The sequence below is a fragment of the Rutidosis leptorrhynchoides genome, chromosome 9 (assembly GCF_046630445.1).
Source record: "Rutidosis leptorrhynchoides isolate AG116_Rl617_1_P2 chromosome 9, CSIRO_AGI_Rlap_v1, whole genome shotgun sequence".
Lineage (NCBI taxonomy): Eukaryota > Viridiplantae > Streptophyta > Magnoliopsida > Asterales > Asteraceae > Rutidosis > Rutidosis leptorrhynchoides.
The window spans coordinates 5,522,029-5,549,839 of record NC_092341.1 but is presented as its reverse complement, the minus strand read 5'-3'; the positions used below and the strand labels follow the sequence as shown (position 1 = coordinate 5,549,839).

Genomic DNA, 27,811 nt, shown 5'->3' with positions numbered 1-27,811 from the left:
GATCCACATCTGTTTAAAAGTTGTCCCGATGGAATAATACGTCGATGTGTATTTGGAGATGAAGCTAGTAAAATTTTAAACCATTGTCACACAGGACCAACAGGAGGGCATTATGGGCCTCAACTAACAGCAAGAAAAGTTTATGATGCTGGATTCTATTGGCCTACAATTTACAAAGACGCACACCTTCTTTGCAAATCCTGTGATGCTTGTCAAAGGGCCGGAAAAATAAGTCAACGTGATGAAATGCCACAAAATGTCATCCAAGTATGTGAAGTATTTGACATTTGGGGTATTGACTTTATGGGTCCATTTCCAAAATCTCATAATAATCTATATATACTCGTAGCCATTGATTATGTATCTAAATGGGCGGAAGCACAAGCTCTCCCAACTAACGATGCACGAGTTGTAGTCAACTTTTTAAAACGTCTTTTTGCAAGGTTTGGAACACCAAAAGCTTTAATAAGTGATCGGGGTACTCATTTCTGTAATAATCAACTTGAGAAAGTTCTTAAAAGATATGGAGTAACTCATAAAATCTCCACCGCATATCATCCACAAACTAGTGGACAAGTTGAAAATACCAACCGAGCTTTAAAACGTATTCTAGAGAAAACCGTAGGATCAAATCCGAAGGAATGGTCCATTAAATTGGAGGATGCACTCTGGGCTTTTAGAACAGCCTACAAAACTCCAATTGGAACCACACCTTTTAGACTTGTTTATGGAAAAGCATGTCATCTTCCAGTAGAAATTGAACACAAAGCATTTTGGGCTTTGAAGACATGTAATCTTGATATACATGAAGCTGGACGTCTACGATTAAGTCAACTAAACGAATTAGAAGAATTAAGACATGAAGCATACGAAAATTCATTAATCTATAAAGAAAGAACGAAGAAATGGCATGATAAAAGAATCAGAAGTTCAAAAGAATTTAAAGAAGGAGACAGAGTTCTTCTTTTCAATTCACGATTCAAGCTATTTCCTGGAAAATTGAAATCAAGATGGTCTGGACCATTCATAGTCAAAAGAGTTTTCCCATACGGAACGATAGAATTAATAAATTCAAATGGGATTGAATTTAAAGTTAATGGTCACAGAGTTAAACATTACATACATGGTCCGATGGAAGTTGACAATGAAGTTAATCATAATTTCACCACCCAAGAAAACCTTCAAAATGAAAACATAAATATGTTATCAACAACATATGAAAAATCAAAACTGGAATATAGGGAGGATTCAAATTTGAGTGATGAAGAAGAATTCCTATACAAACCTCCCATTCCAAGAAACGAAGAAAAATGTGAACAAGAAATTCAAATAGAAATGAAAGAACCAAGGAAAGAACACCCGAAAAAGGTTTACAAACCAACTCGACTTACTAAAGCAAGAGACTCGGGTGAATTTATCATTTCTTGCTTACTTAATGATGGTGCTGTATATAATGGACTCGCAGATTTAGGAGCAAGTGCAAATATTATGCCTCTTTCCTTATACAAAAGATTAGGCATGGGTAAATTAAAACCAACCAAAATAGGTGTTCAATCATTTGACCAAACCATTAAACACCCGGTTGGAATAGCAGATAATTTACTTGTTAACGTGGGAAGTTTGACCTTTGTTGCAAACTTCATAGTGATTAATATGGAGGAAAACCTTGATATTCCTCTAATTCTAGGTCACCCATTTTTAGCAACCACCGAGGCATTCATTGATGTAAGAGAAGGTAGAATAACACTTAGGGATGGTGATACATCGATCACCTTTGTGAACCGAAAGTTTAGATCTCCACAAACCAAAACCGTTAGACCAATAAAAACGCATAAGTGTGGGGAAGATGAAGAAACACTTAATGATGATCCAATCACAAAGAATGCCGTTGATGATACGAAATTAGATGAACCCATTTTTAACAGTTCAACGAAGAAACTTTATAAACGGATTCACGATGCTAAGATTAAAGGAAACTTTAAGTTATATAACCGATTAATATCCAATTTATCGTCAAAAGAAAAGGCAATGTTAGTTGAATTTGTGAAAGTTACGGAGGAAATCAACAAATGGATTGAAATAAAAGTTAAAGATATACAAGTTATTGATGATTCAATTGAAAATAATGTTAATCACAATTTCGATACCACAGCTGACTAAGTGTGGGGAGAATCAAGGGGTTTATGTATTTCTGTTAGAGTTAAATTATCTGTTTTCGTGTAGTTCTCGAAAATGGAACCCAAATGGTCTTTCCCTAGCAGACCCTAAAGAACTAGTCTTCTCCCCCCATTCTGAATTTTTATTTTTTTAGGTTTTTACAAAATGAAGACTGCCTGTGAACTAAACCATAGTCTAATGCTACACGCTTTGATCACTAAACGTAATAATGACACACTACCGAGTGAAATAGTATCAGTAATCAGAGAAAGAATGGACGGAGTTAGAAAAGAATTCAGATGCGAAGATAATAAGTTACAATTTGGTAAAGGAAAATCAAAATCCGCAGCGAAAAGAAGAGCACGACACCTAGAAAGATGTCACAAATGCGGAAAATGGTCACATGGAGGTAAATGTTCAAATAATCAAACCTATTCAAATACCGAATTTGTTACTTTATGCAGAGACGGACCGTTCATATGTTTAGAAGAAAAGACACTGAATGCTCGAGGTTATGCCTATGTAGCTATGGAAAACCAATTAAACCGACTATCTTATGAATGGGATAGATCATATAACTAAGAAATCTATTTCACAGGTAAGTCTGTACAGTTTTTATTTTTTTTATTTTTAACCTTTTGATAATAAACGCTAATTTGTTCGCTATAAAGTATTAAATTGGTATTGAATAAAATTAGGTTTGGCGACCGAAATTATTGATATCATACAAAAATTTATTACATCACTGCGAAATTTAACGTTTATTCTTAAGGTATAAATATCTTTAATCAATCAACCCAAAATATTTCAAAAATTCGTCATGAGTTAAATTAGGTCTTGGAACCGAAATTACTTTACCGAAAAGAGGGGCGCATATTTTTGATAATATTTGATTGATAAAAGTGGGATAAAAAGCCAAAAAGATTTTTAATTTTATTTTTACCATGTTTTTAAAATTAATATATAAATCTTAAATTAATATTGTAAACTTTGTAAAAACAATATTTTTAAAATTGTAAATATTTGAAAAAATTAATATAAGTTTGGTGTGAATTTTTAATGTTATGCATTTTAAATTGTAAGTTTGGTGTGAATTTTTAATATTAATTTTGAATTTTATATTTAAATTGTGTGAATTTAAAAACAAAAATTTACTTTATCTCATTAAGTTAAAAATATGATTTTTAAAATTCGTCGTAAGTTGAAAACTAGGTATTTGAACCGAAATTGCTTTACCCGAGGGAGGGACGAGAACTTTTATTATCATTATTTTTAATCTTATTGAATTAAAGTATGCCAAAAACATTAAAAAACCCAAAAATCTAAGCTTTTAAAACAATCGCTACAAAAAGACAAATTTTAAAATTTTGTCGAAGGACGGACTAGGACATCGATCCGAAACGACCTCGTCCTAAATAACAAGGGAAACAAAATTTTAAAATTAATTACTCAATTGTTTTAATTAGTATAAGATATTTAAAAAAAAAAAAAAACCAAACTCCGCGACTCGCGGAGTTTGAAGGGGAAATCTCCGCGACTCGCGGAGGGATCGAAATACAGAAAAAATAAAATCGAGCTAAACAGCTCAGTCCACACACCACAAGTAAAACACAGCAAAGAACAGCCGAAAAAACTGTCGAAAATACACGAAAAAAACCCCCAAAATCACAATTTTTAACCATTAATCATCAAATCTTTTACTAAAATCATGTTGAGAAGGATGCTATCAAGGAATTACTCAAGAAAAACGGTAAATTTCTACACCTAAACACCATTTAATTCGAAATTAGTGTTCTTGAGCAATTTTTTTCCCCAATTTGATTTTGATGCTTTTTAGTGTAATTAAGCTTAAATTGTTTATGTATTATGCTTGTATAACCTAGATTGATGCTATTTAACATGATTAGAAGCCTTAAACTTCAAATTTTGAGTAATCTAGGGTTTGTGTTCTTGAGCAAATTTGGGGCTTTTTGATATAAACAGGTTATGGCCGATTTTTGTCATGAATTGTTGCTAAATTAAGTAGTGTAACATGTTTAGGTAGTTAAATGATCCAAACTTTGAGCCTAAACATGATTTTAAGAATTAAAGTGGACTTTTTCAAGTCTAAAAATTCATGAACTTGATTTTTGAAAGATAATGCCATTTGAAACTTGTTTAATTGCTAGTAATGATTATTTTGACATGTTATTTGAGTTGAATGCTTATGAACTTGGCAAACATTTTCGTATATGCTATTTTGAAAAAGTGTAGATTTGATGAAAATATGAAAATGAGCTTAAGTTTGATATAAATTGATCATGTCATTGTAATTATTTTGATTGATGATTTTGCTGACACTAATGCATATTTGGATGCACAAAAATTGTGTTTGATGTGTATTGCAGACTGAAAGGGGTGAATCTTCATCCCAAGCCCGCAATGCTCCTGCTGAGAATGCGGAACAACAGGAGGTGGATAACTACTACAAGCAAGATATACCTCATCCAGTCATGACCTTTTCTGATATGCACTTGGAAGATTTGCACCCGAACCTGAGATTTGACAGACTTTGGATAGATTATCCAAAATATCAAAGGGGTTTGCATACTCTTCATTCTAAGGTTGTTGAGGTACCGAGGGTCATAGAATGGGGACCCTTAGAAGCTGTAGAATTGGCCGGGCCAATTAGGGAATTACTTGTACAGAGGTATGATAATTCTACTTTTAATGACTGGGTACGTTTATTCACCATGCGTAGACCTGTATATAAAGTATGGTGTGAAGAATTGTTGTGTAGTATAGAGTTGAATGATCGGGTAGCTAGTTTAACCGATCGTTCTTTTATTAGATTTTTGTTAGGAGGTTCGATGCGCCACATGTCTTTACTAGACATGGCTCAGGCTTTACGTATATATACGCCTGAGGAGTTAGCATCTGCCGATTGTAGAGGGTTGATACTAAATGGTAGAAAGATAGATGAAAATTTTGATACACACGGTGTGTGGAGTCAAATGACAAGCCATCACCGATTCAAAGGGGGAAATTACTCTTATTTGGATATAGATAGAGCCGAATTAAGAGTAATTCATAGGTTTTTAGCTAATTCGATTACACAAAGAGGTAAGAACAAGGAAAAGGTAAATGAACAGGATTTGTTTTACCATATGTGTATTCGAGACCCACAAAGCACTGTAAGTATACCGTATTGTGTGGGTTATTATTTATCAGCTATGGTTAGGGGGATGAGACCGCATAGCATAATAGGAGGTGGTATTTTTATTACTTTGATTGCTGAATATCTCGGTGTGGATATAAGTCGGGGGGATTATTAGTGGAAGAACCAGAACCCCGCGATACTATAGGTTTAAATGTATACCATGGTGCGAAAGTTTTGAAGAGGCGAAATAACGCCGCAGTACAATACCATGGTAGACATCCACAGGTTGAGAGAAACCAACAGCAAGGTAATGTAGGAGGGGGAAATGAGATGCAAGAAATGCAAAGGTTTATAGCTTCACAGGAGTACGAAAATGCTAGACAGAGAGCATTTGAAGATTGGCAAGTTCATCAGAACCAAATCATAGCTCATTGCCAACATATAGGTAGAAACTATATTCCTACACCAAAACCCATATTCCCTCCCTGGTCTATAGAGATGCAACCACCGTATCCTACGTATAACCCTGCCGAAGCATTCTATAGCACCTATGGTTATGCTTGGAACCCCTATTGGTATCAGTATCATCCTTAGTCTACTTAGTTTTATTTATTTTGTAATTTGTAATGTTGATACGTTTAATACTTATGTTAATATTGTAATAGTTTTTATAATTTTCTAACTTTTATTCTTAGATTTTAATAATTTTTGAATGTGGGGTAATATACCAAACTTCAAAAATATGTATATATGTTTGCAGTTTATCTTATGTACACAACAAGGTAAAACAACGCATTTTCAAAGACTGACATTAAGTTCAGCAAAAGCAACTAATTTTGACGACAAGATGCAAAATATATGTGAAATAACAACAAGACGGAATGAACAAATGATGTGCACCATTTATCATTCAGCAAACAAACGCCAATATATTTGGAAACTTTGGTAAAAATTTAATCATTTTCACACAAATCACCCTCAATAATTTAAATTGTTACTGATTTCTTGCAAATGAGGGCATTGCAAGATCTTAAGTGTGGGAAGGGGTTAAATTCTTTCGGATTTTAAAATTTTTATCTTAAACACATGGTTACCATTAAAAATACTAGTAAAGCAGTAGTTGTATTAGAATCTAGTGCTCTCTGATAATAAAGAACATCCCTAGTCTTATATACTGACTACCCAATTCTAGTAAAATTTTTACAAATTTTCAATTAAATGAACTCAAAATCATGTTTATACATATTTATGAACGATAAAACTAGGTTTTAACACCGAAATTATTGTAACCTCGGAAAGGACATAAATTGAGAAACAAATCAAAATGTTAAAATTCATTTAAAATGGAATAGAGGACGATAAAAAGGAAAATAAAAGCCAAGTGTGGGAAAATTTACCAAGTTATCCAAAACATATGTCACATATATCTGTAACAAATAACTGAAAATACTTTTGTTTTGGACTAAACTAAACTGTTTTACCCGATGAAAGAAAAGAAGAGATGGATCTACACGATGAATCAATTCCATCATTAAAAGGAAGTAAAGTCTTCCGAAAAAGAAACGCGCTTCTTGATTTAGGTCAAGAAGTTGTCGTCCAGACCAGCTGTAGGTTGACGAAAAATCTAGAAAAGTCATCACTAAAATCAGCAGGAAATCCACGGACCTCAGCATTAAACAGGGTCGCCAAGTGGTCAGATTTATCCTAACCATGAGAAGGATTTATCTCGTACAATGGGGGGGCACCATGCAAATTAACTTGATAAGACTAATGAATCAGATCCCCAGAAAGGATAATCTCCTTAAAGATCAAAAATCAGCTTTTAAGCCTGATATAACTCAATCCTTGAGATTGACCTTAAAGATTGAGAATTACAAACTCATGGAATTCAATGATATCTAAACTCGAGCTTGAACGAGAAAATATTTTGATCAAAATTACAAACCGATTTGTTTTCGGAAAACCCTATTTTCAATGCGTTCATTACCATTGAACGTAAAATTCTAGGAATTCACCTGGAATTCATTAGGTCACCTGAACCAAATCGGGTGTCAACCGTAAGAACGGTGGTTGCATAGTGGTCAAGGACAGGACCTTGTGCCAGACCGAAAAATCATAAGGGTGAGCTTTACTATTGCTCCTACCAAGGATAGTAATTGCGTCCGACGCGTTATAGACCATAATTAAAAGCATGTCAGGGGACATTGCCTTAACAGTTGCTTGTTCAACGCTTTCCTTTACAACCGGACGGTAGTTTACCGAAAGGTAATATACGGGACAAGTAAACTGGACGTGTTGCTTTCCAAATACAAGGTTAGCGAGTGGGTGACACAAAACCGCAAGTTTTGAGCTAAAATTTTCAAATCTGAAACCCACCAAACCCACAAAAATATTTTGCAAACACCGGTAAAGGGTTATTCAGGAAAACTTATCTAGGGTAAAAACTAGATTTAATTTTCAAAGGATCAAATGTTTTCATAAAGATCCAATTTCCTTAATGGATCTAAATTTTTATAGTCATGTGGGACTGTAAACCATATCGTTACTACCATTGTTTATACCGCCGTGTAAAAATCACTGATGTACAAAGTGTGAAGAATAAAGAAGTGATTCTAGTATTTCAAGACGATATTGCTTGAGGACAAGCAACGCTCAAGTGTGGGAATATTTGATAATGCTAAAAACGAACATATATTTCATAGCATTATTCCTCAAGAAAGACAAGCTTTTAGTTGCAATTGTTCTATTTACAAGTGATATTCGTTTAAATAATAAAAGGTGAAGACAAAAGACAGATTCGACGAATTGAAGACGCAAACGACCAAAAAGCTCAAAAGTACAAAATACAATCAAAGAGGTTCCAATTATTGATAAGAAACGTCTCGAAATTACAAGAGTACAAGATTCAAAACGCAAAGTACAAGATATTAAATTGTACGCAAGGACGTTCGAAAATCCGGAACCGGGACCAGAGTCAACTCTCAACGCTCGACGCAACGGACTAAAAATTACAAGTCAACTATGCACATAAATATAATATAATATATAAATAATTCTTAAAAATTATATATATATTATATTAATATTTAAAACCGTCGGCAAGAAAGACTCCAAAAGAGACTGAGCTGTAATTTCAATCTCCGCGACTCGCGGAGTTTGAAGGCCAAAAGGGCCGCGAGTCGCGGAGCCCCAATTTCTGAAACTCCCTATAAAAGCAACCGAATTCTGATCGCAAAAATCATCTTTTTTTCCTTCTTCTCTCAATATATACGTAATATATATTTATAATTTTAATTTTAATTTTAATTTTAATTTTAATCTTAATAATAAGGGTATGTTAGCGAATGTTGTAAGGGTGTAAGTCGAAATTCTGTCCGTGTAACGCTACGCTATTTTTAATCATTGTAAGTTATGTTCAACCTTTTTACATTAATGTCTCGTAGCTAAGTTATTATTATGCTTATTTAATCCGAAGTAATCATGATGTTGGGCTAATTACTAAAATTGGGTAATTGGGCTTTGTACCATAATTGGGGTTTGGATAAAAGAACGACACTTGTGGAAATTAGACTATGGGTTATTAATGGGTTTTATATTAATTAAACAATACCTTGTTAATTTAATATACAAACTTATAATTCGACGTATTTATATATAACCACATACGCTTGACTGGGTACGGTGGGCGGGATATCTATAAATACCAATAATTATTCATTTTACCGGATACGGAACTGGATTAATAGTTAATAGACTTGTTGAAACAGGGGTGAATTACATTCAAGGGTAATTGGTGTAATTGTTAACAAAGTAGTAAAACCTTGGTTTACACGCAGTCGATAACCTGGTGTATTCATTAAACAAAGTATTAAAACCTTGTTACAATTCGAATCCCCAATTAGTTGGAATATTTGACTTCGGGAATAAGAATAATTTGACGAAGGCTTTCGCTCTTTATATTTATGACTGATGGACTATTATGGACAAATCCGTATGGACATATTAAATAATCCAGGACAAAGGACAATTAACCCATGGGCAATAAAACTAAAATCAACACGTCAAACATCATGATTACGGAAGTTTAAATAAGCATAATTCTTTTATTTCATATTTAATTTCCTTTATTTTATATTTAATTGCACTTCTAATTATCGCATTTTTATTGTTATTGTATTTAATTGTACTTTTAATTATCGTACTTTTTAATTATCGCAAGTTTATTTTATCGCACTTTTATTATTCGCAATTTCATTATCGTTATTTACTTTACGCTTTAATTTAAATCTTGTATTTATTTTTAATATTTTACATTTAGTTTTAACTGTGACTAAAGTTTTAAAATCGACAAACCGGTCATTAAACGGTAAAAACCCCCCTTTATAATAATAATATTACTTATATATATATTTGTATTTTTATAAAAGTAAACTAATATAGCGTTAAGCTTTGTTTAAAAAGATTCCCTGTGGAACGAACCGGACTTACAAAAAACTACACTACTGTACGATTAGGTACACTGCCTATAAGTGTTGTAGCAAGGTTTAAGTATATCCATTCTCTAAATAAATAAATATCTTGTGTAAAATTGTATCGTATTTAATAGTATTTCCTGTAAAAATATAAGCTATTTTATATACTACTCTGCTAAAACATCAGGCTTTTTGGTAAATTCACATGGGACCCGACTTTAAGGCTTGGGATCAGTTGTTGGAGTCTCATTAACTCCATTTCCATCTACTTCAACCTCATCCATTAAATAGATGAATGGATGAATGAGTGCAAAAATGTGTAAATAACATTGAAGTTAAGGATATATGCAACTATGGATTTTAGTTTACCTGGACCAAAGCATTGAAAAATCCTAACTGTGATGTGTTAAAAAAACTGTATAGAATAATGCTTAATGAAGATTTCATCAGTAAGTTTAATAGGGCCCATGCTATATTTCATCCATACCTGATATCTGATCATAGCCCTGATCATCTGATTATAGCTGATGAGTTAGTAAATAAACCTAAATCATTTAGGTTTATGAATTACATAGCTGAGAAGCCTGAATTTGTTCCTTGTTGAGAGTGGATGGAATAAAGTGGTGCATGGATGTGCTATGCTTAGGGCAGTCAATAAGCTTAAAGCTAAAAGCTATGAAGAATGACCTAAACAATCTAAATAGGCAAAATGAAAATATTTTTTTCTAAAGTTGTTGATCTAAAGTTGTGGTTATCGACCACTGAGTTATGCTGGTATCAGTGAGTGGGACTTTTCTTATGGATATGGTTATACAGTGACAAGTGTGGTGACCATTGCCATGCTTATGATTAGACTGTGTAATAAGTCGGTGATTAGTGCAAGTGATCCTATGTGACTACGTGTACACCCAGTGATACCGTCATGGTGATTTATCACGGAAGAGGCCAACCCTTCCTTCATGGTGCTTTCTGAGGGAAGTGTGTTGAGTCCAGGTGTTACTGATTGGTGGCATAGTTTAAATGACGAGTGTATCACGCAGGAAGACTATGCTAGTGATTCAGTAATAGGGACTATCGGTAAACTCTAGCCCGACCAGCTAGTAGTTGAAGGCGAGGTCAAGCCGTCGCTCCTCTTGATTGTGCTTTATGTGTTTAGTGACCCGTTCCTTAAGTTGTGCTTGTAACTTATAGTGATGTCTATCTAGATATCTCCATTTACTTAGCGGTGCGCTAATTCCTTCACGGTGTTCTTTCCCTGCAGGTGAAGTGCGACATATTTTTGAGATGAGTGTAGCAAAGATTATAGTGATGTTTGACACACCTGACAACTCTAATATTTTATATAAACACTTCTATCATATGGTCTCTAATTAAGTAATATCAATGGTTTTATCTTATCTTATATTATGTGTAATTAATATAAATCGTGTTTAAAGACTTCCCCCATTATTTAAAAAAAATGTACAATGTTACATAAAGGATCATATGTAGTGGTCTTATGGTCTACAACTCTTCTATTATATGCCAAACGTAATGATCTACAACTCTTCTATAGCGAGTCCGGAACAGTATTGTACTTGTTTTTTTGAAGGACTCTTTCATCTTTGATGAAAGACTTATGTTCAAAATTAGTTTTATGTCTTTTTATAAAAAAAATAAATAAAAAAAATCACCCATCATACATCGTGTCTTGAAAACACTATCTAAATTATTATTTACCATAAGGTAAGGACTCACATGCCAACTTTCCGATGTACAGGGACTTTATTAACCTTTTTTATGATATTCAAGGACAGAAATGGGTCCTTTTAAGATTTAAATCCATCCATCCATTTTTCCAACTAATAAAAAATATTTAACACTGTTCATTATTATTATTATTATTTTATTTTTTTATCTAAATCTAAATCTAATTCTCCCCAAAAAAAAAAAAAATAAAAAAAAATAAAAAAATACACCTTCCTGCTAGCTGCTACTACCCTCCCTGGTCCACGGTTTGACTCAGAAAACTAGATACTCGGTTTGACTCGCAACAACATAACCCCTATATCCCCTATATGTATGTACACATGTATCTATGTATCTATCAATCTAACAATTTGAAAAGTTTTAAACGTGGAGTGTTTATACTTGGAAGGACATTAGTGGCCGGTGATAATCAGCTAACCATTTTTATTTTTTCAAATTCTGCTGCTTTTTTTTTTTTTTTTTTTTTCATGCATATATAATCGTTTCACAACATATTTGTTTCTTCATTATAAATAAAACTCACTCTTCTTTTTTTATTCATTTCAATTTCAACTTAAAGTGAGATGGCATTAGCTAATGAAATGATGTGCAGTCATTCTGTGATTGAAAAGTCATCATTTTTGGGTTTAAATAAGAATTTAGGTCAGTTATGTGTTAATCCTGTATTGATTCGGCTTGATAAAAGCAGGCCGAATTCAAATCAATTGAGAAAAGGTGTTCATAAATCGGGTCGGGTTGTTGCGACAATTAGTGAAGATTTGGCTAAATTAGTTAGGGTTGAAAAACCAGTTAGTTTCAATGTGAGAGCTGTGTTGACTGTTAGAAATAAAAACAAGGAAGATTTAAAGGAGACAATTGTTAGAAAGATTGATGCTTTTACTGATCAGATTGGAAGAAATGTTGTTTTGCAGCTTTGTAGTAATGATATTGATCCAAGTACGCCAACTGTTCGATGAAATGCCTCTGTGAATCTTATCATTATATATTTTCATTTTCATTATTTGTTTTCAATTTGCAGTATTATTAATTTTTTGTGTGTGTGATGTTTAAAGGAACAAGAGCTCCAAAGCGAAGTAAAGAAGCTGTGTTGAAGGACTGGTCGAAAAAATCGAACCTTAAAACCGAAAGGGTTAATTACACAGCTGATATATTAGTAGATTCAGGATTTGGAACCCCTGGAGCAATTACTATTACTAATAAGCATCAAAAAGAGTTCTTTTTGGAGAGTATTACCATTGAAGGATTTGCGTGTGGGCCACTTCATTTCCCTTGTAATTCATGGGTTCAATCTACTAAAGATCATCCTAAACCTAGGATTTTTTTCTCTAATCAGGTAATTTATCATTATAATTGCCTTTTTGCCTTTTTTAATTCTAATAAAGTAAAGACTTTTCTCCACGTAAGTTTGTTAGGCAAGTCTTGATAGTTTATAAGATGCTTTGTTATTCCTATTATTCAATATTCAATTCCTTGCCTAACAGTCAACAAAATCAAGAAAGTCAAGAATTTTCTTTTTGAAAGTCAAACCTCAACTTTTCTATCCTGATGGCTAGCTTGTAATAATTTTGAATATTCATAGTCTTGATTCCGAGCACTAGGAGTCGTTCAGTGTTAAATCTCAGTGTTAAATTTAACACTGGATTTAAATTAAACAGGGGAAATCGTTCAGTCAGTGTCTAATTTACTTTATATAGTATTTAATATTTTTTTAGATAACAAAAAAGAATAATAAAATAAACATTGCAAGCCTTTGTTCACCGTTACCTAGCTAACGTTGAGACCAAAATTTGGAATTTAACATTGATTTAACATTGAAAGGGAGTGGTGGACACTGAACTCTCGGTGTTAAATTGGGTTTAACGCTGAAAAAATACAATGACTCCTGGTGCTCTAACAGATGCATTGAATGATTGAGCTAATATTCTTTTGTACTCTTGCAGCCTTATCTGCCTGACGAGACTCCGTTAGGACTAAAGTCTTTAAGAGAACAAGAGCTTAAAGATTTAAGAGGTGATGGCAAAGGGGTTAGGAAGTTGTCAGATCGAATTTATGATTACGATGTTTACAATGATTTGGGTAACCCGGATAGAGGATCCGACTTTGTTAGGCCCACACTCGGAGGCGACAAAATCCCATATCCAAGAAGATGTCGAACTGGACGCGTACCTTGCGATACTGGTAAACCTATATATAACTATATAACTGTATATAACTATAACTATATCTGTATAGTTATGTAATAAGATTGTATAGAGACTCATGTTGGTTAATTTGCGTTGCAGATATTACAGCTGAGAGCCGGGTGGAGAAGCCATTGCCAATGTATGTTCCAAGGGATGAACAATTTGAGGAGTCAAAGGCGAATGCGTTTTCAACAGGGCGACTAAAAGCGGTGTTACATAATCTACTTCCGTCAATGGTGGCCAGCATTTCAAAGAAACACGACTTCAAAGGGTTCTCACAGATCGATAGTCTTTATAGTGAAGGAGTGCTTTTAAAACTAGGTCTTCAAGATGATCTATTGAAGAAGCTTCCATTGCCCAATCTGGTTACCAGGTTACATGAATCTAGTCAAGGTGGTGGCCTTCTTAAATATGATACCCCAAAGATTCTCTCCAGTAAGTGTTGGATTATTGCCATTTTTATTCAAGTTTTAATTTTTTGATGTTAAAAAGACAAAATATATAATTATAATGTGATTATAATGTTCAGAGGACAAATTTGCATGGTTACGGGATGATGAATTTGCCCGTCAAGCAATTGCTGGGGTGAATCCAGTCAGCATAGAGAAGCTTCATGTTTTCCCACCTGTAAGTCGGCTTGATCCTGAAATATACGGCCCGCAAGAGTCTGCTTTACGAGAAGAACACATCACAGGCTATCTCAATGGCTTGACTGTACAGCAGGTAACGTAATCAATGTCGAGACCTTTTATTATTTCTACAGTATTTTTAGCATTAGAGTATGGGTCGGTCAGGTATTGGATCTAAAGTAGTTTCGGGTCGAAACGAGTAGTTATGGAATGTGGTTATGGGTAGGTTAGGTACTTCGGTTGACCCAAGTTTATCCAAAATAATTTAAAATCACTTTTTATCTTTTTTTTTTTTTTTTTTTTTTTAGTTAGGTTAAATAATTAATCCTGCTTATTACTCTGTAAATAAGAGGTTTTCTGCCTCAAAAATATACTTAGCGCGAATTCCTGCCAGGTCAACCCGTTTGACTTGTTTCTTTTAGCTGATTTTATCTCATTTTAGCAGTTTGGCCCGTAAGAGATAGAACATAATCCGATCGACCCATTTATATGTAAATAGGTCATAATTTCCACCTCAACTTCTAAGTGTATTAACATATATTATAATTCGTAGTATATTTTAGCATAAAGTATATTTAGCTTATTATTTATTATTTTGGTGATGTTGACAGGCAATTGAGGAAAATAAGCTATTTATAATAGACTACCATGACATATACCTACCCTTTCTGGACAGAATAAATGCACTTGACGGGCGTAAAGCATACGCAACAAGAACAATTTTTTACTTGAACCCATCTGGCACTCTCATGCCGGTTGCAATCGAACTTAGCCTACCACAAGCATTGCATGGTTCCGAGTCAAAACGCGTGGTTACACCACCAGCTGATGCCACAAGTAACTGGATGTGGCTGCTAGCCAAAGCCCATGTATGCTCAAACGATGCTGGTGTTCACCAGCTGGTTCATCACTTTTTACGGACTCATGCATCTATGGAACCATTTATATTGGCTGCACATAGGCAATTGAGTGCAATGCACCCTATATATAAACTTATAGACCCACACATGAGATATACTCTAGAGATTAATCAATTGGCTCGCCAAAACTTGATCAATGCTGATGGTGTTATCGAAGCGTGCTTCACTCCTGGACGCTATTGTATGGAGATCAGTGCTGCTGCTTACAAGAATTGGCGTTTCGATTTAGAAGGTCTTCCTGCTGAGCTCATCAGAAGGTACCAAAATAATACCACCCCATCTCTATTACTAATTCATAAAATATGTGTTTAGTTTTTGTGGTTGTATATAGTAAAGATTATAACTTTGACACATATATTATGACATTATGATTCATCTCAAACTAGTCAGAATGGACATTGCTAAAAGTTTCTAAAACAAGAACAATAAGGTGTTCTTTGTTTTTTAAGATGTTTTTGTCTAAAGATCTGCGGATCATGTCTGTAAAGAAGATGTGGCCTAAAGTTCTTGAATAGTGAAGACGGCTTGTTTCTATGTCTGCAAAAATAAGTTAATCTTGTATGCGACATTAAGAAGCATATTTCTAAGTCTGCAAGATTGAAGACAAAATAACACATAATTTTATCTTATGTCTTTAGAAAAAACAAATAGTCTACAGTAAAAATGTTTGCGGACACGCATACATAAGACATAATAAGATCTTCAGACTGAAAAACAGACAACGCCTAAGATTTGTCTTTCGTAATCATAATTAATATATTTATGATTTAAAGTTTTCAAAACTTCAACCATAAAGTCTTTGCGGGTCAAGCCAACTTCCAACCCCGGGTAGCCTCTTTTGTCCCGTTCAAAAATGCCCTATTTTGACCTGAACTTTTTTGGTCCATACTTCTTGTGACTAAACCCTTTTCTTGTTGATGCTTTATACAGAGGTATGGCGGTTCGAGACCCAAGCAAGCCACATGGTCTAAAGCTTCTAATAGAAGACTATCCGTATGCATCCGATGGGCTCCTGATTTGGGATGCCCTTCAAAAATGGGTACAAACTTACGTGAACCGATACTATCCAGACTCAGCCCATGTCTGCAATGACAGAGAGCTCCAAGCATGGTATGCAGAGTCCATCAACGTGGGCCATGCCGATCTTCGTCACGAGGATTGGTGGCCCACTTTAGCCACTCCAGATGACCTTACTTCCATCCTAACCACTATCATCTGGCTCGCATCAGCTCAACATGCAGCACTTAACTTTGGTCAGTACCCGTATGGTGGCTATGTACCAAACCGACCTCCTTTGACCCGTCGATTACTACCCGATGAAAACGACCCAGAATACACATTGTTCCATGATGATCCACAAAAATACTTTTTATCTGCTCTACCAAGTTTGTTACAATCTACAAAATACATGGCTGTGGTGGATACATTGTCTACTCATTCGCCTGATGAGGAGTATATTGGGGAGAGACAACAAACCGACACTTGGTCAGGGGATGCTGAAATCGTTGAAGCGTTTTATGCGTTTTCAGCTGAAATTCAAAGTATTGAAAAGGAGATTGAAAAAAGAAACAGCGATCCGAGTTTGAAGAATAGATGTGGTGCTGGGGTTTTGCCATATGAACTTCTTGCACCAAGTTCAGGTGCTGGTGTAACATGTAGAGGTATTCCAAACAGTGTGTCTATATGATTTATGATTTATGATTATGATCAGTAATAAATTAGGAGCAATTTTTGTTTAACCCAAAGTAGGATTTTGGGGTAAAGTGTTGTAGTGTTGATTGTCATTAGTGTGTTAATAGATTGCATATATATGTAATAATGTAACTCAAGATTCTTATACTTGTATAATCGTGGTTTAAGCAATATAAAAGTATTAGTAAAATATTTTGTTATCTTGCTCATAATTTGAAATGTTTTACAGAACAGCTTCTAAGTAACAGCAGTAAACTTTCTAAACATCCATCCATCCATCCATAATATCTAAGATTAAGACACACAGTGCCTCCATTGATTATGTGAAAATAGAAAATACACAACAATGAACTACTAAATAGTCATAAGTGTAAATTAAACCCCGGATAGTCTGAACAGTAAAAAATATTAGTATCTGTTATCTGTTTTTTATCCGTACATTTCAAATTGTAGCCTCGGTTGAGCGATTGTGACGAGTGGGATCTTTTTAGGAGTTGATAACCCGTATATTTCTTCCATTTCTAAATCCTTTTCATTCATATTACCCGGTAATTTCCAATTAAACCCATGAATCAGATTAGCCAAACTCGACTCGATCACCTTTATCCCTAAACTATAACCAGGACACATCCTTCGCCCTGCACCGAACGGAAGTAACTCAAAATCGTTACCTTTTATATCAATTTCCTTACCGATGAATCTCTCTGGACAAAAATCTTCAGGGTTGTCCCATAACTCTGAATCTCGACCAATTGTCCACACGCTAACAAGCACCAACGTGTCTTTTGGAATATCGTAACCGGCTACTTTGCAATCCTCGCGTGTCCTTCTAGGAGGCAACATTGGTGCTACTGGATGTAACCTCATTGTCTCCTTAACGATCGCGTTAATATAAGGAAGGTTAACCATGTCGGTCTCTTCCACCCATCGATCTCGACCTATAACTCGATCTAGCTCATTCGTTGCCTTTTTAAATATTTCAGGTTTCTTTAGGAGTTGTGCTATCGCCCATTCAACTGTAATCGTTGAACTTTCAGTTCCACCGGCAAGCAAATCCTATTAAAAGTGAAATATGATTACCATCACATTAAACATGATCATATCCACGTGAAGACGTGACTAGTAATAGTAATAGTAATAGTAATAATATTAATCAAATGAAAATATGTACAATTGTACATTAAAGTGAATTTTTTTTGTATAAATGAAATCTAATCTATCGCAACAACTTTCACCTGGCATGCCATTCGAGTTATGTTTACAAGGTCTTTTGGCTCTATTTATTGAGGCAACAACAAACGTCGACTCAATGGCGACTTGACTGCCGCTTAGAGCTTAAATTGAATTCCAGGCAGACTTTAACCCCCATGGAAATTCGATTTTACCATTCCCATGGCGTCTCTTTTTTTATTTTTTGTTTAGACCGGAGGTCCTCACGGAAGCAATCTCTCTACCATTGAGTAGAGAGAGGGATGACTTTCTTTTCCTGTGGGTGGAGAATTTTTTTTCAACTCGTGGTTAGAGAAACGACCTCTCTTCTACACTAGGGTAGAGGAAAGATTGTCTACATCTCACCTCCCACATACCTCACGGTGCGGGATTGGGTTTTGTTGTTGTTGTTGTTGTTGCTGCTGCTGTTATTGAATCGACAACAAGGGTCGATTTATTGGCGACTTGACTGACTCTTAGAGCCTAAATTAAATTTCAGGCATGATTTAAAACCCATGAAAATTTGATTTATCATTTTCATTGCATCTAGATTTTATTTTTAATTTTATTTATTAAGCTTATCTAAAAAAAAGTTTCCTACTTATTGGCTGGAGGTCTACTTTAAAGAGTGTTTTCACTCTGAGTGGAGAAATGACTTGTATTTATTCTCGGATAGGGGAAGAATTGTATACATCTCACCCCCCATACACTACTTATGTGGTATTGGGTATTGTTATTGTTGAAATCTAATCTATATGGAGCTACTAGGTTTATTGATGACAACTTAACTCCCTTAAAAAAAAAAAAAAACCTTCAAATACTAAAAAATATGTCAAAATATTAGGCTTAAATTTTGAATTTTAACCCTAAAATTGATTTATTTAAGAGTTTTTCTAATCATAACCTTGAAGATTATATACGTGGGTAAGAAAATTATTATCCATAAGTGGTTGTGCAAAAAAGTTAAGAAGTTGATTAATAATAAGTCACTATTTAAGTTAGTTACTAGCAGGTTACAAGCCAGTTAAACATTTTAAAATTTTAAAGATAGCTCTCAGACCATTTGTAGTGGTATATGGTGTTGGTTGATGGTGTGGGTTTTATTTGATGATGTGGCGGTATTGGTTGAAAATGTGAAGTAATTAATGTTGGTGCGAGTTTGAGTGTTTGTTGAAAATGTTGTGTTAATGTTACAAAATATAATTAGGAGTTAGGAAAAAAGGAGATAAAAATAATTAAAATAGTAATAATAACAATAATAAAATATTATTTAAACCAATCACAATAAGCAACAACCGTGGCTTTCATTGTTGCTTTCCCACGCATGTACATCCAACGTGTTTACCCATAGGCATGCGATCAGAGCTTTGGGATCCTCTCACTGCTTGAGAGCTTACGGTTTCATGTTCTATTTCACTCCCTGATGGGGGTTCTTTTCACCCTTCCCTCACGGTACTACTTCGCTATCGGTCACCCATGAGTATGGCAATTACTCAAATTTTTTTCCCGTTGCTTTTGCCATGTAATGAACCCACGGTGTGGGTGTGGCCCGATACAAGTGGTCTCAAGACTATTTAAAAAAAAAAAAAACTCTTTATTTAAATGTCAATAACTGGCCACCCTTAAGTACTAGTTATATCCATATATAGCAGTTAGGACATGTTATAAAAACTCTAGTTATATCCATATATAGCAGTTAGGACATGTTATAAAAACTTGTCTAATGCACTGCATGGGCGGAAATAATGAAATAATTGTTTGAGACAAACTTGCGAGAAATAAAAGAAAATGATATAAAGTAATCGATAGATACGACGATTTACGTGGTTCGACGTAACCCTACTTACGTCCACCCAAAAGAGTTCTCTTTATTTCTTACGGATGTATATAAAAAAAAACCTGATACAAAAAACACTACATGTACTATGAGTTAAACCTAAACTAAAGCCTTTTATTCCTAAAATCTAAGTATTTGATACACTATTTTTGGATCCTTACAAAAAAATAAACATTCTTGAAGAAAGTCTCAGTGTCAATTGTACCTAACAACTTATTTAATCTGTGATGTCTTTGTCTTCTCTAGTTCTCTGCATGAGGACATATTTATACATACACTTGCAACCATAACTTTAAGCCACTCATGTCACTGTCACTGTCACTGTGTAACGTTATTCCTCAATTATTAGGCAAACTTTATTTGATAAAAGTGAGCCAAATATCTTTCATGCTGTAGACTGATTTCTATGGATATTAGAATCGTTCTAGACTTAATCTAAGGGCGGAAAGCAATATATTAAGTCTCAATCGAATAATGGGTCGAATGAATCAAACCTAGGATATTAACTAGATTAGATCGACTACTATAGGTGTTATTCGGTGGGTATTGTGGTTTGGGAACGACTGAAACGAGAGAAATAGGATTAGGGTAAATAGAATGTGTAAACTAACCCAATTCCAATTCCAGTTCTACCTAAATGTTTGTCAACTATTTCCATTTGGACAGTCAAGCAGGGCAAATAGATTAATTCTTATAAAAACAATAATTCTAATATGTATACTCGAGTAAACATCACATGGGAAGTTGATGTGGATATATAAAAAAATAAGGCTTTTCTTGTTCATGATATTCAGGAAATATAGTAATCTTTAATAATAAGATGTACTCGGTTTAACCAGGTTACCTCAAGTCCGTGACCGTTTTCAACCCTTTTTCTTGACCATCTTTTTCTTGACCATCGCAAAGGTGCTGCTTAAAATTTAAATTTAAAACCTTTCTAAGAATACAAAGACCCGACCGACTAAGATGTTTCACATAAGAATTGATATGATGTACCTGTGTAAATGCCTTTACTCCATGCCTCTCGAGCTTAACATCAAGACTGGGATCATCAGCAAGCTGCAGCAAGACGTCAACCATGTCCCTTTGAACAAAATTTTCCCCTTCCACCGTCCTCCTTTCATCGTGCTCCTTCAACACGTGCTCAAGAAACCGATCGAACTTTTTGCTTACCGTCTTCATTCTCTTCACATAACCTTGCAAGTCCAAGAAACCAATCCATGGTATCCAATCTCCAATATTAAGCACTCCATTTAACAAAAACCACTCGTTCACCATTTTATGAAACTCGTCCCCACTCACCACATTCTTCCCAACCTCGCCTAATTCATCATCCCAATATGTCTTCCCCAACACCATCCTACCTATCACATTCATGTTCAACGTCGATAATAGATCCTTCACCCTAATTTCTTTCCCACATGACTTGTAAACCTTTCTTAAAAACGACTTCGTTTCTTCTACTCGAATGTATTGATACGACTCCAAACGTTTCGCACTAAACAGCTCCATGACAAACATTTTACGGCCTTGACGCCAGTAAGGCCCGTAAGGGGACCAAGTGATATCCGAATAATTATAAGTGGTATATTTTCCTGCTGCATTTTTAGGACGACATGCAAAGTTGGAGCCCATGGTCTTGAGGAAGATTTTAGCCATCTCAACGGATGAGGCCGTGACTACATTTCGAGAACCAAATTTAAGGTGCATGATCTCTCCATATTTTTTGGAGAGTTCATGCATGGAACGGTGAGGAAGTGCACCCATGAGGTTGAGGTTGCCGATTATGGGCCAGGGTTTGGGCCCGGGAGGAAGGTTGAGGTTGGTGGGACCACGGCGGATGTGGTCAGAAAAGAGAAGCACAACCACGATGGCTAGGCATACAACTGAACAAGAAGAATAAAAGACTAGGTACTGATCTGTAACATCCCGCGTTTTTCCGTTAAATTTAATTTTAACACCGTCTTTTTTTTTAAAAACAAAATCTTTCGTATTTAAATTAATAGTTTCCGTGAGTAACGTTCATTATATTTCCGCTATTTAATTTTGACATCACCCGTTTACTCGAGCATTTTAAAAATATTCGATCGGTTAAATTCCGCACCCGCTTTGAAACTCGAGGGACCGGAGTTGCCAAATGGGCAAACTAGTTGACTAGGTCAACTAGTCAACCCATTTTTCATTCATTCCATCATCTCCCTCCTCTCTTTTCTCTCCATCTCAAGAACACACACACAAACCCATTCCATTCATTCATCATCTAAATTCAATCTTGGAAGCTCACAACAAATCCGACTACATATTCTTGATCCTCTCATCATCCTCTACGATTTGATACTAACTTCATTGATTTTGGGTAACATTTCTAAAACTCTAGATTTCTCTAAATTCGTGTTTTTGACTTGAAATGGTGTTAGTTAGTGTCTATGGCTCGTGTATAACATGAATATATGTTTTGTTTGCTCGATTCGTTGTTTTGAGTAACTAGTTTGAACATTTGAAATGGGTGTGCTAAATCTTTGATTTTGGATGAGTAAATGTTGTTTAATTGTTAAAGTTCATGTATTAAATGTGTTACTAGCATCATTAGCTTCAATTTGATGTGTAGGTTGATTAAGAAAACTTTAAAAGCATGATTATTGATTTTGAGATGTTTGACTAGAGTTTGATAGTTCTTGACATGAATTTTTGGATGCTTGAATGCCATGGAATGTTAATTGTTAGTGTTTAGTTGTAATGTATGCCTCATTACCTTCAAGACGGCATATCATATGTGAGAATTGGATTCCCGAAACTCAAAATGCATTTGATGAACTTGAAAATTTGAAAATAGACTTTTAATGATCACTTGACGAGAAATCGGTTATGGAAAATGTTGTTTTTGTTTGATGAAACATGTTTAGTTGTGTTCCTTGTCAAAAGAGCTTTCCAACGGTATAAGATACGCTTTCTAATTGTTTACGGTTTGAGTTTTGCGTTTGTTTGAAATTTTACCAAGCTTTGAACAAGTGAAACAGGCCTGGGACCAGGCCACGGCCATTGTCGCGGCGCGACAGGCCTGGCCGCGGCGCGACATAAGCCGCGTCCAGATTCTGTTTCCCTTGACCTTTTTACTAAAAATGTTTGACATGTTCTTGACCTCCGATTCACATGAGACTTGTTCTAACATGCTTATATATGAATAAAAACCTCAGAAAAATAGTTCGGGACCCGACCCGAACGCGTTGACTTTTTCGTTGACTTTGACCAAGTTTGACTTTTAGTCAAACTTAACCAAACTTTTATACAATCATTCTAACATGCTTTTATACTTGATTCTCGCATGAAACTTGGCAACGTGATTCACATGCTATATTTAATCGAGTCGTAATGAGCCATAGGACTAATTGAACACATTTCACCCGACCTTGTGTCGTAACCGGTTAATTGATACAACTTACTTGTTTAGGTCAAGGCTAAGCAACTTTCATGCACACGTTTACTTTGTGAAGTACATTTATACTCGTGCACTCGAGGTGAGATCATAGTCCCACTTTTACTCTTTTAAACTTACTTTTGGGATGAGAAAACATAAACGATTCTTTTGAACTAAGTGAACACAAGAACGGGAAAACAAACATTCTACATACGAGTTTAGAACGAAAATCCTCAATCCGATTATCATTAGTTACATCAGATGGTGTAAGCGAGAACTTATGTTATATGGCCATATGGGTTTGACAAACCCTCATTCAAACGGTTCGCTACCGTTTACGAATGAAATATATTTTCGGGAACAGTGTTGTTCTAGCACTAATTGATGGGGTATTCAACGGACGGAACGTTAAGCTTTGATAATTGGGTGCTCGTGAATATTAACTTTTAGAATGTACTACTATTATTTCAACTTTGCAAATCTTGGGGTTCGACTTACTTTACTTTTACTCACTTACTCAAACCTATTGTGATGACCCGGAAATTTCTGACCAAATTTAAACTTAATCTTTAACGTTTCCGACACGATAAGCAAAGTCTATGAAGTTGAATCTCAAAATTTTGAACTATTTAAATACTCTTCGATTGTTCTCAACGATTCGCGAACAATAATATGTAAATAGATACCTATATATATACACTATAACTTGAAAGCGTAATAAGGTATTAATTGTATGATACCGTACATTGAACTTATTGGTTTATATATCTATTCGAATATATATGATAAGTTAGAATAGTAATTGTATGAATAACTTGCGACGTGTATTTAAAACGTGTTTATAAATATTGAATATATTTAGTTCTAGAAAACTAGATTTTATAATATTTATATATGAAATGATAAAAATCTACTATTAAACGATGCGTTTTCAATTTAAAAATTTTACGTATTAAGTCGTTTTATTTTCATGATATAATTTTTGTAATTTTTTTTAAGAAACGAAGTTAAATTAAAAATGTACAATTTGTAAAGCACAACGTACAACAACGTGTAGCTTAAATAGTTGAATTTAAATTAATTCATTTACTATTCATTGAATAGTAAATGAAACGAAATTAATTAATTTACTATTCACATGAAAGCGATATTATAGAAATTATTAATTATAAGATACATAATATAACCCTGAAGTATTCAATAAATACGACTTTTTAAAAATTTACGATTCAAATTTGATTCTAAATATATTATTATATTATTATATTTTCTTTCAATATTATTATATTATTATATATATTATATTTAATTATGTCGACAAGCAAAACAACAAAAATTACGATTCCTTTTATTATTATATTATTATTTTATTACTTTATTATATTATTATATTATTATAATTAAACACGTTTGATTCTTTTTATTATTATAATATTATTTTTTTAACTATATATATCAACGTTGATCGATCGATAACACATACACATTTTACATTCATATTACTCCCATATTATTTATATTTATATTATTAATATTATAAATATTATTAATATTAAGATTATTAATATTAATCTTATTATAGAGAGGTATTATTATTACACATAAAATACTACGACGGGGTTATGTTCAAGTGATTTCAAAACGGGTTTTCAAATGGGTTATTGCCAAGGAGGTTATGGGTAATGTTCGGGGGTATATTTGTGAATTAAACCTAGTGTTTATCATCTCCGTTACGTCTACGTACTTTCCTACAATATTGAATCTCAATATTGATACGTTGAGATCTACGGTTATTTGGTAATACGAGTTTCGGTCATAATTCGATGAACAACTTTATGTGCTGCTAAGGTGAGTTTCATATGATCCCTTTTTAACTATATTTTTGGGCTGAGAATACATGCAAATGCTTTATTAACTGTTTTACAATATTATATGCGTGAGTTTCATATGATCCCTTTTTAACTATATTTTTGGGCTGAGAATACATGCAAATGCTTTATTAACTGTTTTACAATATTATATGCGTGAGTTTCATATGATCCCTTTTTCTCTATACATTTTTGGGCTGAGAATACATGCAATTTATTTTAAACGCAATGGATACAAGTACATACTAAATTCTACACGGAGTTTGAACCGAAAATCCCTTAGCTTTGGTAACTAGTAACTGTCGGTTATAAGAACCGATGGGCGCGAATAGAGATATATGGATCCATAGGGTTTGACATCCCCGTCTGTTCCAGGTATAGAAAGAAACTCTAGCCTGAACTATAAAACAGACGTATGCTATTTGAAGTTAGTACACGTTGGATTGCGTGTATTGTACATGTTGGTTGCATGTTAAACGAGGGGTACTTATTATAGACGTTAAGGCTTGGTTACCAGGGTGCTCATTCTTGTAGAACATTTTGATAAACGTTTCTGGATGAAACAACTGAAATCTTGTGATCCATCTTTATATACATATTATGTGAAACATACAAACTATGAACTCACCAACCTTTGTGTTGACACTTGTTAGCATGTTTATTCTCAGGTTTCCTAGAAGTCTTCCGCTGTTTGCTTATAGGATATACAAGCTATGTGCATGGAGTCTTACATGGCATATTTTCAAGAAAACGTTGCATTCACCAATTCATCACCATGTACCTTATTTTGACTGCATTGTCAACGAAAGCACTATTGTAAACTATTATATACGGTGATTGTCTATATGTAGAAATCATCAGATGTCGAAAACCTTTGATTTAAATATACATTTATGGTATGCCTTTTCAAAAGAATGCAATGTTTACAAAACGTATCATATAGAGGTCAAATACCTCGCAATGAAATCAATGAATGACGTGTTCGTCCATATGGATTTGGAGCGATCGTCACAGTTGGTATCAGAGCTTGAGGTCATAGGGAACCAGAATATGCATTAGTGTGTTTAACTGGTAATTGTTAGGATGCATTAGTGAGTCTGGACTATGACCGCATCTGTTTTTACCGAGTTTGCTTATCAACTCTTGTCGGAAATTACCTGTTTATCAATCTTATGTCTTGACACGTGTTTTTGCATTTATTGCATACACGGTGTATAGACAAATCATATCCTATCATATCTACTACAGTGTTTCTTATTTGGCATTTTTTTTCGAAATTTCCTGCGTAAATTACGGAATCCTTTTACTATATATACGTATACGAGAAGACGAAGGTATCATCCGGTTTTCAACCCTCAATTCATACCAAGAATCATTTCATAACTTTCTGTGAACACGTAAGATGGCCTCCTCGAATAGACCAAGTCCCTCCAACTCCGAAGACAGCGTGACGGGACAGCACCGACCGATCAACTACCGTGATTTCTTTAGAAAGTGGGGATGGGTTCGCGAAATACTTACCCTATGGAGAAATGAAGAAGGTACTCCATACCACGAGTCGAACCTACCGCCTAACGTCGGAGTACTCGATCCGCTTACCGGCGAACCTGTTTGCAACACCGTTTATACTCTTTTTGCGAGAATTTTTCATCTTGAAGCTACCATTAACGGAACCAGAAAAGATATCCGACCTCTACCTCACACCGATAACCAACCAGGGTTAGTAGAAGAAGTTAAAGAACTTCGAGCTCGAGTGTTAACTTTAGAGAGCACGGTACACAATTTACAAACACCAACAGTACCATTACCACCACCAACAACATCCACATCACACTCCTCAACATCACGATCTGTACCTCGAACATCAACATCATACGCACCATAGATACCAAGGAGTATCAACAACATCAAACGATGAAGTATTGATTCGTAACTTCATCGGAGAAACATTCTACGGCGATTTATAAAGTTTAGAGATTATCTATTATAGCCTTAACCATAAATCAGATAGAGTAGAAACATTGATCGGAATAGTGTATGATTTACAAGTTACACTTGTTATATCACAACATCAACATTACCCTTAGCCTCACCAGCACACAGTGCTGTCAACATCATTAGAAACATCAGCACCTCTAACATCACAAACTCCGCCAGTTCAAGAAGACACCATGGACATCATTACGAATCAATAACGCGTATAGTGAATCAACGAGTTATGAAATAATAACTCATTCCCTCCGAAGAATTTGTATGTGTATCTTATATATATAAATTTTAAACCCTAATAAATCTTTCTGTACTAAGCTATTATGTATGAAACTTAACTACTCGGTTAAATCATATTACTAATATGCTATGATGTACATTCTTCGTTAGCAACCTAAACTTCGTTAACTACAAGCTCTGTTTCAATTCAATGAATTTCGTTTCATAATAAACCAAGTGTATTATTCAATAACATGGTTGATTTTACACTTTCATTTTCGATTCCCTCGAAACTTTCTAGAAAACATCATTCACATCTTGCGAAGTTTTCAA

The 27,811-nt window shown here is 34.5% G+C and overlaps 2 protein-coding genes across 2 annotated transcripts in view; one reads left to right on the top strand and one right to left on the bottom strand.

Moving 5' to 3' along the window:
- Positions 1-11,857: 11,857 nt before the first annotated feature.
- Positions 11,858-17,123, top strand: LOC139867026 (lipoxygenase 1, chloroplastic). Its single transcript, XM_071855338.1, has 7 exons — positions 11,858-12,453; positions 12,570-12,850; positions 13,458-13,695; positions 13,800-14,135; positions 14,230-14,423; positions 14,941-15,506; positions 16,180-17,123. Exons 1-7 carry the CDS (start codon positions 12,081-12,083, stop codon positions 16,934-16,936), a joined length of 2,745 nt encoding a protein of 914 aa, XP_071711439.1. The 5' UTR covers positions 11,858-12,080; the 3' UTR covers positions 16,937-17,123.
- A 6-nt stretch (positions 17,124-17,129) lies between these two features.
- LOC139866647 (trimethyltridecatetraene synthase-like) overlaps positions 17,130-27,811 on the bottom strand; it is a 169,976-nt gene continuing 159,294 nt past the window's right edge. Inside the window, exons 2-3 of the mRNA XM_071854936.1 lie at positions 20,984-21,906; positions 17,130-17,997 (exon numbers count right to left, since the gene is read on the bottom strand). Coding sequence (XP_071711037.1) covers positions 17,371-17,997; positions 20,984-21,906 — 1,550 coding nt within the window. The 3' untranslated portion in view covers positions 17,130-17,370. The remainder of the gene's footprint in view (positions 17,998-20,983; positions 21,907-27,811) is intronic.